The following is a 19,034-nucleotide window of genomic DNA, read 5'->3' on the forward strand; positions in this document are numbered from 1 at the left end:
TATTACCAAGGTTATGCAAATCATATAAAAGGTTTGTAACAATACTTTGAACATTTTAGGCTGGATAATTATTTAAAACGCATGCTGTATATGTGTGGTGAACAATATCTTTATTGCTCAGTTTCAGATGGTGGAAATAACATTAGTTGTTATCAGTTCTGCTAAATTTCAAGACCTTGTAAGTCAGAGCCAATAAAGGGGAACAATTAATAGAATTAGCACAGGGTCAAAGTGCTCCAAAGAGCCATTATGGAAACAAAGTCAAATCAGATCAAAAAAAATATGTAGATGTCAGTAATCTAATAAAATAAATAGTTGAATACAAGTTCACAAAATTGATTGTGCTATAGATCACTGTACTAATTTGATGGTATGTGGAAAGGAAGCAGTACAGCAATACAGGTCTTCTCAAACTGAGTGTAGCACAGATAAAAATACAAATACAGATATGGTGTGCAAATAATCAAAGTAATTTCTCAGACTTTCACAGCTTCACTGCTAAATAAACAGATTAATGTAGGATCAATGCAAAGGCAGAGCAGTTCATCCCCTAACTAAACACTCCATACAGAGAGAATATAAATGTGAATGTAGCTTTTAGTGTAAAGTACTTTGAGAAGCTATTTAGTACCTTTTTACATACAGTAAATGCATTTAATTTACTATTATATATGTGGCACAATAAGTTATTTGCAGTACAAGTGCAGGAATAATCATAACCGTGAGGGCCACTGCATAACATATTAACGAGTTTGCTCATCAAAGTTCTGATGTGTGAGCAATAGGTCAGTCTTCAGTTAGAAGAATGAACAAGAAGCATACGGGCAAGCCTCCTTTTAGCCTCTGAAGCCACGTGTCTTCATCTTCTCTCCAGTCCGCTGTTCATTGGTCTGTCTGTGTCTCTCTCTTAAAGTCTTCATGCAGTGATGAGTCTGTACTAATGTTTTCATTGTTTTCTTTTTCTTGTTCATCAGCAAGTTGCAGCCAGTTTTCTCTGTTCTTCTTACACCCATTTAGCAAAGGAGAGCAGGAGTCAAACAGCCTCGATACAGTCTGAGGACGGCAAAGACAGAGACGGGATTGTTGATAGAATAGTGGAAATTACAACTGATCTTAAGGGAACAAGATGGCAACAAGGTGAATTCTGTGATGAAATATATAAGGATACATGCATGCAAGTAGAATATACAGTTATCTACACATTGCTTACACAATACCAGTAGTAATAACACACCTTGTAGAGTGGATAGCAGACCTCATCAATGTATTCAACTTGCATATACGGCAGTCGAGTGCTGTTTTCTCTGTTCATTATGTCCTTGTGAAAAGTAAGCATAAAGTGGCTGTTAGAATAGCACTTAAAGCACTTACAGAAGATCAGATAGAATTGCAAAAGTATGCAGTACTTGAATATGAACATTTATATATGTAGATTAATTCAACCCAAAACACTGCAAGCTACATTAAATTTACTTAACTCTGAATGGGGAAAAATGCATCAGAAATACACAACAGGCTTTATAAAGCTTTATGTATTCAAAGATATTGTTATTTTTGTTATAGTGTAGACAGAGTAACAGTAACATTTTATGAAAACCCATTTTTGAATCTGTGTAAATAAAATAAGAAAATCTTTTAAACCACAATGACAAAAATATGAAGATATTCCAAGACATACCAGTGTTTGTGGTTATGTATTTTTTCAAAGAACAGTCTTTGGCACCGTGATACTGTTATACGACAGGGTAGATGCAATTCTAGCGCAACAAGAAATAGGACAACAGGATGCCTGAAGGGCTTTTAAACTTAAAAAAATGTATCATAAGACTAAAACAAGATATTCACAAATGATTGGATTCTTGTTAGAATCCAATCATGAAAAAATATTGATTTAAATTCCTTTTTATGTGTGCACACTTTTTTATTTCCACTCAACATTTTCAGAATCCTTGGTACACTACAAATCCTGCAAGCTCCACTTACAATGGGTTTGATTTTGAACTCTTCCCTCTCTTTGTCCCCCTGTGCAAAGAACTCCATGGCAACCAGTCTGGCAATCTGTTAGGAGGAAGAGTGAGGTTAAGGTTGCAGTGAAAAAGGATTGAGAGATGAAGCATGAAGTGTTTTATTTTTCATTCAGAGCTACTTTGTGAGACCTACTCTTTTTTGTTCAGGCCAAGGCTTTGTGATAGCAGAGAGGTCACTGGCTGTCATCAGCATTGACCTGTGGGGTAAAGTAATAGCTTACAACACAGCACATTCTCTTGGTTTACCGAGCACAACAATATAATATGCCTCTGATTCTAATTTATGTGATTCTCACCTGAGCAAGTCTCTTTGTTTCTCACTTTTCCAGCTCACTCCGCTTTTGTTAGCGAGAGAAAAGAACTCCTTTCTTCTTCTGAAAAAAAATAAAATAAAAACAGCCAGAAGAAACATGGGTTAAAATAAGACTGGCTAAATGTGTAACCTACATCTTCTTTGACATTTTTAATGTTTCAGACGTACTCCATGTAGACGGTCAGGTCTGTGGCAAGGATTGCCCTTTTGATTATGTGTAATAGAGCTTTGTGCTCTTCAGCAGACAGACCGCTAAGAATTTGACTCCCCTGGAAGATGATGAGAGACAGAAAGAAAGTAAAGTAAACTGAAGACTACAAGTTCACACACAGAGATCAAAATAATCTAATTATTTCACAAGTGGAATCATTGCAAAATAATAGATATGTGTGCATGCAAATATAACTTATAAGTTGAAAAGAAAAGATTTCTTGCATCTTACAGTGTTGTTTAGGATGAAGACACACAGGTTGTAGTGGTGGTTCTCAAGAGAGGAGTGTCCATACAACTGAGCTAAAGGCTGATGAGTCCTGAGAGAAAAAAGAAAGAAAGAATAAGGACTTGAATATATGTAGGCAGAGACTAATAAGTCTTACAGATAGTACAAATCAAAATAAATACACATAATTATGGTCTAGATAATTTAGAGTAAAAATAAGTAATGGAGTAAATGTGAGAGATTAAGAACTAACGTTTACCTTTCTATGAAGGAATTATTAACTCCTCTGTGATCGACATCATGATTCAGAGTGGCTATCATCAATGCTAAGATCTCCAGGCGAGAAAAAATGGTCTGAAATATGAACAGAAAGAAACAGGTTGCAATAATGAAGAAAATTATTTTTCTGCATTTTATAATTGAATGCTTTATAGGAAAAAAATAATAATTGAGAAAATAATCATATGCACATGTATATATTGCACATTTCATGTGCTACACAAAATAAAAGAAAGTTTGTATCAATAGGTGGATCATGTGCTGTCAAAAGTCGATAATAAAAGTTTCTAACAGATAGGATGATAAAGGACCAATCCCAATTGGAGCTGAAGTCTATGGATCCCTACACATGAGTATATGTAAGGGTAAAAAACAGGAAGCAGGAATTTATGGATAGGTGATGATGCAAAATCTCTAAATCATTTTTAATTTTTTTTTTGTACTTTACTTGTATTTAAATAATCTCTAATCTAAAAGAATAAAGTGATAAGACGGTAAAATGTTAGATGGTAGTGTCATTTTCTATCTGAACAAATACTGAATAAAAAATGTGTAACTGTAATTCTACTATTCAATGTTTGATGTAAAAGAAATGAAGTACGACAAATGATACTTCCATTTTAGTGTTACTAATACCAGTCAGTGTCTTCATTGAATATCCCACATAATTAAGCTCCAAACTATAACAGATACAAATATGCATAACAGATACAGCCTGGTCCTGGTACAGAGACCCCCAGGGTGGATCTCCAAAAAGCATCCTGGATCTCCAAAAAGCTTAAAACACTGGTGAGTGAATGGCAGAAGTCACTTGAGTTGAGGTGTAGGTATGTGTCTGATTGTTACAGACAGCAGTTAAGAGGTTTTGGCAAGATCTAAAATTAATCCTCTTCCAAACAGTTAAGAGCGCTCAGTACGGAAGAACAACCCTGGCAATCCTCAACTGACTCCTCCCAAAACTTTTGAGCTACAGTACAGAGGAAACTCCGGAGGCGTTATGCAAATGTCACAGTGTGACTGTCACATGGACATATAGAATGGATTGTCAACAAAATGCATGAAATGTTATAATAATAGCAACTACAAACCCACTCTGCTTTTACCACAAACTAACACTAACCTGGAGTTGGTCTGTTGCCATGAGCATTGCAAACATGCTTTGAGCAGTGCTCACTGCATGGTGCCAGTTGTGGTAGGGCACGTTGTTCCTGTAGCCACGTTTCACAGTCAAAACCCACTGGCAAAGACTCTGGAAGGATGAGATACGTAAAGTTGATAAATAATAGAAATTGAGAATATTTAAGGTATTATCTGATTCTATTATGCTTTTCTAGTTTGTCAGTAGTGAAATTCCTGTAACTCAAAGAAACATACTAAACTACATATTGTCAAATGTAAGAGCTAATAAGATAACACTAAAATATCCATTATGACCTCATATTCTCCTCTCTCACAGGTCCTTTTTCCACCAACGTGATTCCTGTTTTGGTGCCTTAGATAAGGTGGAGTTAATGAAATGAAAAAAAGACCGATGCCAGTGAAACAAGCTTGAACCACCACAGAACCCCAGGGTTTCACAATCCTTAACATCAGTAGCTACACAACAGGATTTTACCAAGAAATTCACAGATAATTTGCAGATGCAGTTTGCAGATTTTGACAGAGAAGACTTTCTTCTTACCAAAATCTCTTCACCCCAACTTTTAAAATGGAACATTGTGAAATGCTTAGTTATTAAACTTTTTGAATTTTGTGCTTGTTCAAAAGGCCAAACTGGCTTCACACTAACACTGATACTAGCACTATCCTGTATCCTGATTGAAAAAAAACATGTAAAAGAAGCATGATGTGTATGAAAAAGGATTTTTGAATTTATGAATACTTATGAAACAAGCCTATTAATGTCATCTCGTTCTAAAACAAACAAACAAACAAACAAAAATTAACTTAAACGACTTAACTGCCCTGTTTCCCCATTTATATGATAAAGAAAATAATGCTACTAATATTAATAGAAGCTGAGCTACCTTGTAGTCTATGTTAAAATCCTGCACCAAATTGAGATCCAGGAACATGCGAATCGTGGATTGTGTTGTCGCGTCTTCTGGCAACCCGAAACCAGAGAAATGGAAGTCTAGAATATTCAGCGATTCAGCAGAAGGAATGGTGGCCTCCTAAAAACACAACCAATAAAAGAAATTGAAACGTACTCTTCAGAACGTTCAAGCACAAACACACACAAACAAAATAGAACTTGAGCTCTTTTCCTCAGTTTACCTAAGTGTGTAAACACAGAAAACCCATCTAGCTTTAACATGGGTGAGGAGGTTACCTTAACCTTTGCACTCACATTCAGTGATAGCAGCTGATGAAGAGCTTTAAGTTGTTAGGGCATTAGTTCTACAATAGCATTAAAGCCTGTAAATCTGGCCTTTTCGAACAAAGCAAGGGCTGATTGCATGACTACTGCCACAGTGATTAAAAAAAAATAGCAAGAGTGGAGACGGAGGGCATTTAACAGAAAGAACAAGGCATATGAAAGAAAAAGGAAGAAATGCGTGTGCTATTGACTTTAAATCACTATTTGCATGCACGATGCCACACTGTAACAGGGATAAACTGGATAAAAAGAGAAAGGCTGATTTCTTCCAAAGAAAGATTCACCTGCAGTGCCTGGATTTCCTGCTCTGCTGCAGTGATGTGGTAGGCAAGGACCTGCATAATTACAATAAACAAAGAAAACACAGAAAAAAACTTTAAGATTTGTTAATGTATGAATTATTTTTCTGACTCTTACTAATTGGGCGAGATAGTGTTCTCACCTCCTGTGTGACCTCTATACTGGCCCTCCGCTCCTCAGTGATCTGGACTGCCTGAGCATACTGTAGAGCCAGGCCACAATACACTGCCAGGTTTTCCAGAAGGCGCTCGTCATATCGGTTAAAGGCTTCCATTTCATCCGAGTCTCTGCTTTGTTTGTTCATCAGCTGGCACACAGCTAAATGACATTAAAAGACAGATGGTTGTGTAGCTTGAGCACAAAGTTCTTCAAATTCTTTTTTCTTTTTAACACATAGTCTAGTTGGTTTCTGTGGTAAAGCTGAGATGGGCAACTTGTTTTTGGAATCACTGGGAAAAAATCACAATAATAATCTCAGCATCTAAATATTCAAGTGGCTAGAAAAGATAACTGGATTAAAAACTGAAACAATTTTATAAAATTTTATTTGTAATGGAACAACTTGTTCAGATCTGGTCTTCTCGGAGCAGATCACAGTAAGTAGTATAAAGTGGTATAAAGACTGAAAAAGTCTAAACAGTAAGTAAGGATTTCTAGCTGTGAAAGGTCACTGCAAATCATCTGTGAAACCTATTATTTTATATTATTTCATACTATTTTATTTTATATTTTAATAAGAGAGCTTTGTATACTGTGCTTCATCTGTGCTTGTCTGGTAGGAAAGGCGTGAAAGATTTATTTTCAAATTCTGTCCTGTTTACAATGTTTACTGCCATTCAAGAAAGGAACTTACCGATAACATTTTCAGATCTCTCATTTCTAACAGGGCAGCAGATGACACTCCTTTTCAATTCATCAGAACTCTTCGACATATTAAGTGTTTCCATAGAAGTCAGGGTTCGAAAGGCATATGATGGATCTATATTCCTGAGGTCATGCTCCCTGAAAAATTATGCTTTCAAATGACAAAAAGCCCCAAATATCCCATATTTGTTTTAAAAGTAAATCAACAGCAAGGACTTGCAAAGTCTCCGGACAATACCTTCTGTAGATCTGGCAGGTTGATCCGAGCTCCTCACATTCCAAATGTATAACTCTTGAGAATAAAGTCTGTAATCAAAAGACAAAAATGAAAAACAAAAACAAAACAAAACAAAAAAAATGAAAACATTGTGTATGGCTAAAAATACTGTACTATATTCTGAACAGACAAAGTCATGGAAAACAAGGAAATTGAGCAGGATGTCAAGATAGTGTACCTTTTCTTCAGTGTCTGAAGTTTGCTCGCTGGGGATAAAGATGGTGCAGTATTGAGCGTGTGTAAAGGGCATGATGGTGGCAGCCATCTTACTCAGCATAACTTCAAGGGAATGGTGCTCCTTTGATAGTACTTGTGCCATCTCTATCAAAGCCTGGACCACACACACACACACACACACACACACACACACACACACACACAGAGAGAGAGATATGCATGAAGATATTACTTAGATATACGTTACAAGGCATAAAAAGATTTTAAACTGTTCTCAGGCTTTACCTGACTGCGTTTAGCCTCTTGTCTCGCACTTTCATACAGCTGGACATTATCCAGGACAATCCCCAACACATCCATGTGATTTGACAACACCTTAAAACAAAACCAAATGTATATTTATAGGTAGTAAGCATTAAAACAAGACAAATATCTGACATAATAAATAATGTATAATAGAAATAAATCTCCATACTAATGTCCAATCCCTCACCTTTTCATCTACGTTTGTGAAAGCAGAACGTGATCCATCGCAACTATTTCTTTTGTTGATCATTACCAGGACACCTACCACCTGTTCAAAAAAAGAAAACTTTTTATTTTCATGCAATCTATATTAAAAATTCTGTTATGACAATGGACAATACGCCACAGAAAAATCCACAGGTCTCTGAGTGTGCATTTACATTAGTTAAAGGTATTTGCAGCGGCACACATACCTCTCCCCTGTGGTTGCTGATAGGAACACTCAGAACCGTCCTGATCTTTGATGTTTGATCGTTGGCTAAGTTGAATCTGGGGTCCTGTTGAGACAAATAAGGAAAACATAAGTGCATGTAAGCAGATCACTTAATATTATTTACTTAACAGCAACATGTTTTAAACATATTCTATCCAACAGTCATGTGTATTAGATCTTTGTGGCAACTGAGTAGCAACAGACTTTAATACCTAAACTAACTTTACTCTCTTCATACCCTTTGTTGTTAAGCTATTGGGTCGGCGCTGTTCATCAGCTTTCGCCACATCTGACCAAAAATACCCACACTTCTTAGGATGCTTGACATCTACAAAGTTATTAGGGACAACCCGTGCACACCCACGCTGACTGGGTTTACCTGGTGTTGAACTCTGCCAGGCACACATTCCTAATCACCTTACTTGTGAGGGCAAGAAGAGCTGCTGTGACCACCACCTGTAAGCCTTTTAGACAGCTTTGGCATGAATCTACTTTTGTGGGGGTGTATGTGTGAGCATGTGCAAGGAAAGGACAGTAATCCAAGGTTTATCACTGGAAGCAGTCACTAAAAAGATTAAAAGAAACTGCGTCATCAGGGATTCCCTATCAGGCTTCTTCAAATAGCCATGTCATCATCTCAAAACAGACTTTCAGAAAATGGGTGACTCATTAAACATGCAGTCCTCATTTCTGATTTTAAATCCCTCGCCTGTGCCCTGGAACATGGGAGTTAAGCCTACATGTACAATCATGACATCAACATTTACCTCAGATGCATCTCTTAGATTTATTGGTGAACCTGTAGCCATTACGCATCCCACGATCCCTTTCACCAGTTCTAGATGAGCTTGGCTGTATGGGTTTCCCTCATTCAAGTGCCCCAGTGATGTTAGGGCTATCACGTCTTCCAAGCTACTCCTTCCACCACAGTGTTTCCGTACAAGAGAGAGCGAACCACCCTCTGCTCCCAGTAGCTCCCCAACATGGATCACAGCTCCCTGGCAGAGCTCTGCTAAAGAACCCATACAGCCCAGGCCTTCTCCTAGGAGCCCCATCATCCAAGGGCAGCCGTCACCATGGCCACATGATGTGGGTGGGAAAAACTGTGGAGGGTGGGGTAAGCTAAATGAGCAGGGGCAAACGGGAGCTCGTGGTTGACAGGGAGAAAACTGAAAACGGGAACAACGAGGTAAGCAGGGAGAGCATGGTGAATGGCTTTCTTTAACATCTGCACTAAAGCGGTCCATCCATTCAGGGACACTGAGATTTGAAGCGAGGGGTTTGTCTGTCAAAGATAAAATGTTCAGGTCTGAGCTTCTCAATGGGGAAGAATTTCTCCGATAAGGTGCCTTCATGAGCGCCTCGGAATGGTCAGAGCTCCTCCTTGGAAACCTTGACAGAAGTGGGGACATCTCTGTCTGTGGACAACTGACCCTGAAATCATACACAGATTACATGATTTATTTAAAAGCAAAACTAAAATAAAGTACTTAAAATTAGTATAATAACTATTAAACGTATATGTGGAAACATAATTTTATCTATTGCAGCTTATATTGTCATTACTAATAAAGTGTCCACCTTTACAAGCGTTTTATTCAACAATTTCTTTAAAAACGTTTTAATCGCACATTATAATTTTGAGGGATCTGAGTAATTCAAGTTTCAGCTAAAACTGTAGAGATATAAAATGTAAACTCTTACGCTGAGGTTCTGCGTAAAAAGTAAGCCCTTGTGAAGTCGGAGTGGTCATCCAACCATGCTTCCTCTTGGTAGCTTGTCGTACCATCTCCAAACTTCCTGCTACGCAACCTGGACCTTGGACTCCACAGTGGGGAGAAGAACCAACCCGTGCCTTGCAGCATCGGCGAGTCGCTCACGATTTCCCTGCGGATCGACTCTGCGCCAGCGTCCGGAGATGCCCCAGGAGTCACGCTGCCAGGCTCCATGGACTCTAGCGCTTCAGAGTGAAGGCAGGGCATCCCCTCGCTCAGGTAAATCGAGAAAAGATCGGGTAAACTCAGTTTTTACGCCAAGTGAGCTATCTAAGAGAAACACCTCAAACGCGAGGAAGCAGAAAGTAAGACAGACTAACGACTTGCCAGAGAGCAGAGCATAAAGAGCCCGTGGAAACGATTGCGTCAAGGTAATCCCTTGACCTTTATTTAGCCGATCTCCATTAAAGGAACCTGATTTAAACTTCACGACAGAATAAATGGATTTGCTCTAACCCCGGGCTCGTATATGTTATGAACTCGTCATTTAAATTTTACACCTGTGTCCAAGTGTCCAAAAAAGTAAATATCTTAGAACTAGGAAAACCAACCTATTGTGATATTTATTTGTACAAAAACAAAAAGCACCAACACGTCCTCATTTAAATAGTAAATAATAGGTTAATCCTAATTATTTGGCTTTAAGTACAGAAAACGAGCAATAAAACCAAGTAAAAAGGACAAAATATGGGTTAATCATCATAAGTACACAACATATTATGTGTTATTCACTTACGTGATGTGGATAAACTATAAATTAACCTTTAAGCTTTATAAAAAAAAAGCATGATAGGTGATCACATGATCAGCAAATATTTGAGCTTTGCAATTTAAACCTTTAGAATTATAAAAACAACCAAGAACAACACAAACACAGTCAGATATCATTACAGATATATAGCATTAACTGGACATTAGAAGATTATTTCACACTGTGCTAATATGTTACAAAATAGTACTTTGCCCTCTTAAAGAAGAAATAAATTTGAGCAAAATGTAACTGAAATATATAAAATCAAAAGTTTCTTTTATTTAAATAATTAATGATGGAGGAAAATAGGCTTGGTGTAAACTGAATACCAACTGTATACCAGTCAAGTCCATTTCATTTAACCAGATTCTGTTAAATACATTTATACGTACAACATAAGTAGAACATAACATAAATTGTACTCCTTGTAAAAAAGCTGAAGATCCTAAAGGCAAAGTGACCAGAACAATGTTTATTTAATTTTTAGGGAATAACACACAGTGCTGTAATAAGAAAGGGCTTTTCAAATATTCTTTGACTGATATCTTATTTATCCTTCTCTTATCATGTTTTATTTTCTGGAGACAAATAACTGAAATTGTATTGACATACCATCAGTTGGTGTGTGAGGGTTTTTTTTTTTTAAGTTTCTTTTAAAGCATTTTTCTTTCATCTGTTTAAATTGCTATGCAGTCTCCAATATTATTCTTACTTTGGACAGAAAACTACATGCCAGTACATGCTACTCAGTATTTAAGGACTCCCTCTGCTGGTCTTGGGTACTTCTCATCACCTGCAGTGGGTGGATCCTCCAGTGACAGCTATACTGTGATTGGCTCCTCCAGTAGGAGGCTGCCATGACACATTGGATGCTGCACAGATCCACAGCATCAGCAGGCAACGGACCTCCATCCTCCTCGTTATCCCTCTCTCTTTCTCTTTTTTCTCCTCCTTTGCCTCTCCTCCTCTCACTACCACCCCTGCTCTCTCTTCTCTGTCCCTTCTCCTCCCACTTGGAAAGACACGCAGGCCTGTTTGAGTACACTGCAGCAGAGGTCCATTAACACACCAGCAGCAGGAATAGCAGCAGCAGCGACAGCAGCAGGCGGACTGGTAGGTGTGCTGAGGCCTGTCTCCCTCCTTATTGCAGCACAGGCAAGACATCGCATTCTCCTCTGATCACTGTCAAGGACTATCTGTTTGAGAAGTGTGCGTGCATGTGAGAGCAGGAATCTGGCAAGTAGTCAAAGAGGACTACCACACCCTGGGAACATTATTACCAGTGGTAGGGCTGAATGTAGCAGCTGATATTTTCATTCTCATGCTATGTTCATTATGTACTTATTTCTGGGCTTACACACAAGGATTCATATTCTGCTTTTCTCTGCTCTAGTTGTTTGTTGCTTTTCCTTCATTCTACAGCACTGTGATTTGATTCAGCACCCACTAGGCCTTGTTCGTCTACACACGTGTCTTTGCTAATGAATGCGTTGAATGTCTAACTAAGGTCACATCATTTGCCATGCTGTGCGCACATATTGTCAGCCTACCTAATGACAGCCTTCCTCTTTCCTTTCCAAAGCTGTCTTCATCACCAGCCTCTCCATCCACCTTTCTCTCTTCTGTCCTCCTGCATCTTAATTTCCTCTCACTCCCATTCCTCTTTCTTAAAACCCTCTTCCTCCTTTCCCCGCCCCTTGCATTCCAGTCTCAGTCTCTTCGACGTGCCTTTTCTTCTTCCTGCCGGCTGGTTTCCCAGGATGCCTTTTTCCAGGCCGCTCCGTTAGGCCCTACCAGCATGGGCGGAGCCTGGGTGGGGAGAGACATTACGGATTGGACCCTTCCCCTCAGGACGGGCGCGCTGGCGGGTCACCCTCCCTCAGCTTCAGATGGGCGAGGACGCTGAGAGCCCCAAAATCAACCACACCTTCCTGCGAGACTACGTCACTGAAGGTAGAGCAGACGATGTGTCGCTGCCATCTCTGTGGTGTCAGATAACATACTGGTATAATTGAACAGATTAATTTCAACTTCCTGCATTGCACAGTAGAAGGAATGTATGATGACACTGCCTGACTCAGCAACAGACACTTTCATAATTTAAATTTTCCTTAGGCATCATAGACATAAATGTTTGATTTATGGTTTAGAGTAGCAGAAATAATATGTGATTTTATTAATTTTTCTTTCATTGCCAGCCTTTTCTACATTGTTATGGTCACTTAATGATCTGTGCTTTTTTCGCCATGCCTGCCTAATGTTCTCGCTACTCTATCATTGCTGCGGTTTTCTTTTCTTCTTTCTATACTTTTGTTTAATTGCCTCCAATGTTCCTATCTTGCTTGCAGCTGATGTCATCTCTACAGTGGAGTTTAACCAGACGGGGGACCTGCTGGCCACGGGGGACAAAGGTGGCCGAGTGGTCATCTTTCAGAGAGAGACTGAGGTTAGTTTACAATGCAAAAATCACCATTTTCTGTACACATTCTTTTAAAAAAATATCTTCGTACACATACTGTAAATGCATGCTGAAAGCCGTGTTTTCTTCACTGTCTGCCCTGGGCAGTCTAAAGGGGAATCAGAGGAGGCGGGCGAGACAGGGGACTCTGGGGAGTACAATGTCTACAGCACGTTTCAGAGCCACGAGCCTGACTTTGATTACCTGAAGAGTGTGGAGATAGAAGAAAAAATTAACAAGATCAGATGGCTGCCACAGCAGAACGCAGCACATTTCCTCCTCTCCACCAATGGTGAGAAATCAGTGACTTCTCAGTCTCTATCAGAACATCATACTGATTGTTGGTTGTGGTAAAATGAAGTACAGGAAGTAAAGATGCATATAGTTTTTACCATCATAAATGTATATCTACATATGTATATATATATATATATATATATATATATATAATTGAGAGAGAGATTTGTTATAAATAGAAATTTTTTTTGCTTGATATGGCACAGGTATCGCTTACACACTTTGGTTTCAAACTACCTCCAATTTCTAAAATTATGGCAGCCTTGTGTCATCTTTTGTTACCTACGTAGAATTAAATAACATCAAGATAGTCTTTGGAGTCTCACTTATGGGTGCAATAATGGCACAGAAAAAAAAATCTGTCTAAATTCGGTGCATGAATTAAGTATTATGTTTTAAATTAGCTGTAAATGTGATTTTTCTTAAGTTGTGCTTTGCAATTTTCAATGAATGTAATCATCATTTTTTGACATGCCTGTCACAGATAAGACTGTTAAACTGTGGAAGGTAAGCGAGAGAGACAAGAGACCAGAAGGATACAACCTGAAAGATGAGGAGGGACGGCTCAAGGACATCTCTACCATCACCTCTCTACAGGTACTCGGACACACACATACAACTGCACATTTTCATTTTGTTGGGTATGCCTGATACAAGTATTTATCAGGCTTACATTTAATCATCAAATCAAGTGTCTGTCTTTTTGCTCCTGTCCTTAAATAATCCATGGCTGTACTGTCCTCCAGTTTTGTCCTTTCTCGTTGTTGTCTTTCTTTTTGTCCTATGATTTACTCCTCCAGTTCTTATCACCTCCTCCCTTCAGCCCTAAATCTTTTATCTCTCACCATTTAAGGTGCCAGTGCTGAAACCTACAGATCTAATGGTCGAGGTCCGTCCCAGAAGAGTATTCGCTAATGGACACACCTACCATGTCAACTCCATCTCAGTCAACAGCGATGGGGAAACCTACCTGTCTGCTGACGACCTCCGCATCAACATGTGGCACCTGGGCATCACAGACCGCAGTTTCAGTATCCTTACTGTCTTTTTGTTTTTTGTATTATAACACACTATTTTCAGTTTTAACCAACTTTGAATAATTCTATAGCTCCTCTCAGACTTTTGTGTGGTGGAAACTCCTTGAATTTTACAGCGAGTTCAGCGGTATGAATTAGATCACTTTTGTTGTTAAAGTATAACTGTATCCTCATGGTAATTGTAAAACAGCAATGACAACATTATACCTAAACAGGTAAAGATTCCTGTCAACACCAAAAGGAAAAAAAAAGAAAAAGTGCAGTATACGTCAGTAAGCTTTTTTTGTATTTGATTTTATGTCCCTAAAGCATAAAATCCCATTTTAATTGTGTTAAGGTACACGGTAAAACAATTCATGCTAGTATCTTAGTGTGCATGATTTTGCAAAGTTATCAGTATTGGTCATTATGCATGTAGTTTGCTTACTAAAGAAAAAGAAATTGAGCAGTGTTGGGAACGCATCCCATATGCTTCTATTCTGTGTTTGTATTTCATCCACTGTTATCTAAATTTATGCCTAAAATATCATGGAGCCAATTCCAGATCATGTACTCTAATCTTAACCAATCATCCAAATTCATCTTCTGATTTATACTTAATGTAAACAACACGTGACTCTGATTGGATCTGTGTTTCCATTACAATGCTGTGTAGTCAGTGCAGGTTGTAGCATGTGGGACTGGCTGCATGTTGTGATTTCCCCATTCAAATGGAAGCTGACCTAGAAAATCATAGAGGCATCTATGGAAGATGAGTTTAAATAATTCACACAGCAGTACACTTTCTTCTGAGCCACACAGGACTACCACAAATAGAACAGAGAGGAACAGCGTGTGCATGCATATTGGGGATAGGATGGGGTGCAGTTTTTTCTTTTTCTTTTCTGGGATGTCTTTATGAACTTAGGTTGTGAAAGTGTAGATCATCTAAAAATAAAAAGACTGCATGAATGAATATAAGTGATTTGTTTGCATGTCTGCTGCCTCACTGTGACAAAATGTAAACATAGTCATGGAATTTGGTAGAAACCCCGCTCGCCAGATTTATGTGGTGCTTAATGTCTGCGCCGTTTGTTCCTTGATGGCGCTGCTTCTCAGATATTGTAGACATCAAACCAGCAAACATGGAGGATCTGACGGAGGTGATAACAGCGGCAGAGTTCCACCCTCACCACTGCCACTTGTTCGTGTACAGCAGCAGCAAGGGAACGCTGCGCCTCTGTGACATGAGAGCCTCGGCTCTCTGCGACAAACATACCAAACGTGAGGAAACATTTTAAAGAGTTTACTGCAAGCTGTGCATGCGGAATCTTGCTCTCACGAAAGCAATGCAATTATATTTCTGTCTGATTAGTTTTTGAGGAACCTGAGGATCCAGGGAACCGCTCCTTCTTCTCAGAGATTATTTCCTCTGTGTCGGATGTTAAGTTCAGCCATAGTGGACGTTACCTGCTGACCAGAGACTACCTCACCGCTAAGGTGTGGGATATCAATATGGATAAAGGCCCAGTGGAGACCTATCAGGTAGAGGATTTTACCCGGACCTATTTGGAAATTGTTAAAATATGATCATTTTAGTTATGAAACTACTAGTTAATTATTAACTAACTAGTAGTTATTCATTATTTGTCTGACATAAAATCTGTTTGAATTTCGGGTGTTTGTTTGCTTTTCAAATTCAAATATATACATATATTTTTACATTTATACACAATTCATTCAGTTGATCAGCATAATTCAGCAGCATTAACTTGATCCCAAAGAAAATCTGGAAGCCTTTTCTCATTTTTACTGCCAGTGTATTATACATGAGAGCAAAGTACAAGAAAGAAGATTAAAATGCCAAAATGTGAGTGTCCTGAGCAGGATAATGCTACCTTCCCAAAAACTTAAGCTGACTGTTTGCATCATCCCCAGGTCCATGAATACCTGAGGAGTAAGCTGTGCTCCCTCTACGAAAACGACTGCATCTTTGACAAGTTTGAGTGTGTTTGGAACAGCTCAGACAGGTAAGAGGCGGTGGGGGGACAGACAAAGTACAGCTTAAGTAGATTTGGAAGCAAAAACAGACTGCTGTGTCAGTGTGTTACTGCTTACAGTGATTTCCTAAATGCCCGGCCTCCTGCTTTATCCGACGTTTAAATCAATCCCAGAGACAAGCTTTGCAGACATCAAATCAATCCTCATGTATTCAGTTTGCTTTTTCCTCTTTTCCTCCCCGTCATTCTACCATGAACGCCGCTTGTCTCTTCCCGCTCTTTACTTTCTTTCTCCTCTCCTTTCCTCCATGATCCAGCGTGATTATGACAGGGGCGTACAACAGCTTCTTCCGGATGTTCGACAGGGAGACAGGCCGAGGCGTAACCCTGGAGGCCTGGCGAGAGAGCAGCAAGCCCCGGGCTGTACTGCGAACCCGCCGTGTGTACACTGGCGGTAAACGTCGCAGGGGCGATGTGGGCGTCGATAGCTTGGACTTTACCAAGAAAATCCTGCACATGGCTTGGCACCCATCTGAAAATATAATTGCCATAGCAGCCACCAACAATCTGTACATCTTCCAGGATCGTGTCAACCCAGAAACGCAGGCACAGTGACAAGAATGGAAATATGAACAGAAGCAGACACAGTGCTTTTTATCCAAGTGTCACAGAAATGCAAAGAGTGACTGGAATATATTTGGATGTTTTATCGAGGGCACGGAGAGTGGAAAGGCTATATCAGAGGATTAAGCTGTTTGATGACATGCTTTGATGCAGAGTCTGTACATAATTGGAATAATCATAAAATAACAAGACTCTTTATTCAGTTCATTTTATTTAATGGTGTTTAATCTAATCACCGAACTGAACTGATCTAGTACCCATCGGGACATTTGATTGATTGATTTATTTTTGGCTGCACTCTACTTCCACTTTTTGAAGATGTTTGTGTACCTGCCCCACTGTTGGGGCAGTGAATGAGGTGCAGGGACACCTCTCGATCTGCAGTGACTCAGTGCTGTTGCTCACACCGTGTTGCACTTCCCATTAATGTTCTGGTTACCTTTCACATAAAAACGGAAGATATGTGCTAGCTAGCATTTGACAGGTAATTTCTAAATGCTACAGAATATACTGATAGAATGGCTGGATGACTTTACCAGGCATTTAATCCAAATCTAATTGTTTTCACTAGTGTGAGGTATCAGGAATGGTGTTATTGTATAGTTCACAACAATCTCCTAAATTTTTTTTCTTCTTTGTCATGTGACAACAGCAATTCAATCTCTCCTTCAGAGCAGTGCTCTGGGAGAACGCACGAATAACTGTCCCGTAATCTTTTCCTTGTTCACGTTGCAATAATAACACTAACAAAACACAGTGCAGCAGCATTCCTGCTTTAATACATGAGCTCTTCTTCTACAGGTAACAAAAAAATGTACACACTCTTTTTACTGTTTGCTGTAAATACTCTGTGTTTTTTTTAAAGGCGGTACCAATTTTCAGTTCCAGAGAGCTAAGAAAAAAAAAGCATTTTGTCGAGGACACTAAATCAGTGTGAGATCTCATTTATAATAAGGTTTGTGGAATCACACTTTATCAGATATTTTCTTGTAGCAGTATATAGGTAGTTGTCGCTGGCTGTAGAGAGAACGGGGTATAATTGTGCACAAAAAACCACTAACTGTTTGGTTGTGTATATTAAGCCCTTATTGTGTTATGATTGCTGTATCATGGTAATCTCATGTAAAAGAAAAAGAAAAAAGACACAAATCCACATGCTTACATGAGAAAACATAGCAGTTGAAGGAGGCAGTGTGTGTATTGATGGGGGAATCTTGCAGTTAGGACAAACTTGAATTCTAAGCACATCGTTTATCGTTGAGACCCCCAAATTTAAATCAAAGTTGACTAAGTTTGTGTCCAGTGTGCTTGGATGTTAGAGGTTACCGTCAGTGCAATAGCTCATCACAGCAGTAATGTCGTGTGAATTCATACTATCACAACATCTTAATGTCATTACACCGTATACCTCACAGCGCCACATGCTCCTCTGGGGTGCGACTCTGAAAGCCTGGGCTGTACAGCAGTACAGTAAGGTGATGTCTGTGTTGGACTGAATCGCGCGAGACTTGTTTGTTTACAGTGAAGTACTTTATTTTCAAGTGACCTTGGACCTGATGGGATTATTGTAAGTGGTTTAAATGTGTACTGTAGTGGGTGGAGTAACATAATCAGTGCAAAGGTAGAGAATATCAAGTCCCTTTGCACATTTTCAAAATCTGAAGAATCGACATTAATCAACTGTGTAAAGAAATAACTGCTGTCACACCTGCTTCCTCCTCTCTCCCTCACGCCCCGTTTGGTTTTCCAAGTTGCTGTTCACACACATCTGTGTTATCTGCCTGTAGCTAAGATGGTTTTCTTATGGGCATCTATATTTTTGTCTTCACTACCAGCCAGTGTTATCATGTGCAGAGACAGTTTTGCACTTATTGATTTAACATGTACGACACAGCAAAATCCATGGTGACGACAAACCACAAGAAAACGGTTTTACATAGTGAAGGGCCTTGTGAAGCATTATGTAAGCTCCGAGGTTCATCCCTGCAGTGGCGAAACGTAGTTTAGAACAAGTCAGTTGTAATCGCATCATAACCACCAACACATACAACCACTGAGACGATTTGTGTTCGGGAGCACAGCAGCAGCAGCATGTCGCCATTACTCGATGCTACTAGCGTGTATATCTATCATGCTTTAAAAAAAAAGGACAAATCTAACAGTACGAAAACATAAATCTAATGAGGTGAATGAAAGGAATGTGCATTAATAAAATAACATAAAATCTAAGAAAAATGTGTTGGATTTTTTTTTAATGTCTGTCCTCATTTAATAGATTCTGCTTTTTGTCTCACTGCCCCCAAAAAAAAAAAAAAAAT

At 39.1% G+C, this 19,034-nt stretch overlaps 2 protein-coding genes across 3 annotated transcripts; one reads left to right on the plus strand and one right to left on the minus strand.

Annotated features, from left to right (window-relative positions):
* Positions 1-93: 93 nt before the first annotated feature.
* On the minus strand, positions 94-11,999 carry pde5aa (phosphodiesterase 5A, cGMP-specific, a). Its single transcript, XM_003452157.5, has 21 exons — positions 11,872-11,999; positions 9,500-9,784; positions 8,563-9,229; positions 7,776-7,859; positions 7,550-7,630; positions 7,342-7,431; positions 7,058-7,210; positions 6,841-6,908; positions 6,592-6,740; positions 5,881-6,056; positions 5,723-5,773; positions 5,086-5,232; positions 4,179-4,307; positions 3,039-3,133; positions 2,783-2,870; positions 2,509-2,609; positions 2,324-2,401; positions 2,161-2,224; positions 1,984-2,058; positions 1,235-1,318; positions 94-1,053 (listed from the first exon to the last, which is right to left on the minus strand). Exons 2-21 carry the CDS (start codon positions 9,775-9,777, stop codon positions 883-885), a joined length of 2,829 nt encoding a protein of 942 aa, XP_003452205.2. The 5' UTR covers positions 9,778-9,784; positions 11,872-11,999; the 3' UTR covers positions 94-882.
* ppp2r2ca (protein phosphatase 2, regulatory subunit B, gamma a) lies at positions 11,297-18,942 on the plus strand. 2 transcript variants are annotated; one of them, XM_025907911.1, is made up of 10 exons: positions 11,297-11,434; positions 12,030-12,274; positions 12,670-12,767; positions 12,888-13,071; positions 13,561-13,673; positions 13,930-14,107; positions 15,212-15,376; positions 15,468-15,637; positions 16,031-16,122; positions 16,410-18,942. In XM_025907911.1, the coding sequence occupies exons 2-10, from the start codon at positions 12,211-12,213 to the stop codon at positions 16,705-16,707; spliced, it is 1,362 nt and encodes a 453-aa protein (XP_025763696.1). In that variant the 5' UTR covers positions 11,297-11,434; positions 12,030-12,210; the 3' UTR covers positions 16,708-18,942. The 2 variants fall into 2 exon arrangements, with proteins under 2 accessions (XP_025763696.1, XP_025763697.1); XM_025907912.1 differs by lacking the exon at positions 11,297-11,434 and adding an exon at positions 11,454-11,606.
* The last annotated feature ends 92 nt before the right edge of the window (positions 18,943-19,034 follow it).

The sequence above is a fragment of the Oreochromis niloticus genome, linkage group LG6 (assembly GCF_001858045.2).
Source record: "Oreochromis niloticus isolate F11D_XX linkage group LG6, O_niloticus_UMD_NMBU, whole genome shotgun sequence".
NCBI lineage: Eukaryota > Metazoa > Chordata > Actinopteri > Cichliformes > Cichlidae > Oreochromis > Oreochromis niloticus.

Excerpts from the sequence above, each read along its gene's own strand:
- pde5aa (XM_003452157.5), bottom strand. The coding sequence starts at position 9,777 with ATGCCCTGCCTTCACTCTGAAGCGCTAGAGTCCATGGAGCCTGGCAGC. Across the intron at positions 2,610-2,782 it reads TCTTCATCCTAAACAACACT|GGGAGTCAAATTCTTAGCGG; the intron begins GTAAGATGCAAG and ends ATCATCTTCCAG. Across the intron at positions 1,054-1,234 it reads TCTGCTATCCACTCTACAAG|ACTGTATCGAGGCTGTTTGA; the intron begins GTGTGTTATTAC and ends TGCCGTCCTCAG.
- ppp2r2ca (XM_025907911.1), top strand. The coding sequence starts at position 12,211 with ATGGGCGAGGACGCTGAGAGCCCCAAAATCAACCACACCTTCCTGCGA. Across the intron at positions 12,275-12,669 it reads GCGAGACTACGTCACTGAAG|CTGATGTCATCTCTACAGTG; the intron begins GTAGAGCAGACG and ends TCTTGCTTGCAG. Across the intron at positions 13,674-13,929 it reads CTACCATCACCTCTCTACAG|GTGCCAGTGCTGAAACCTAC; the intron begins GTACTCGGACAC and ends TCACCATTTAAG.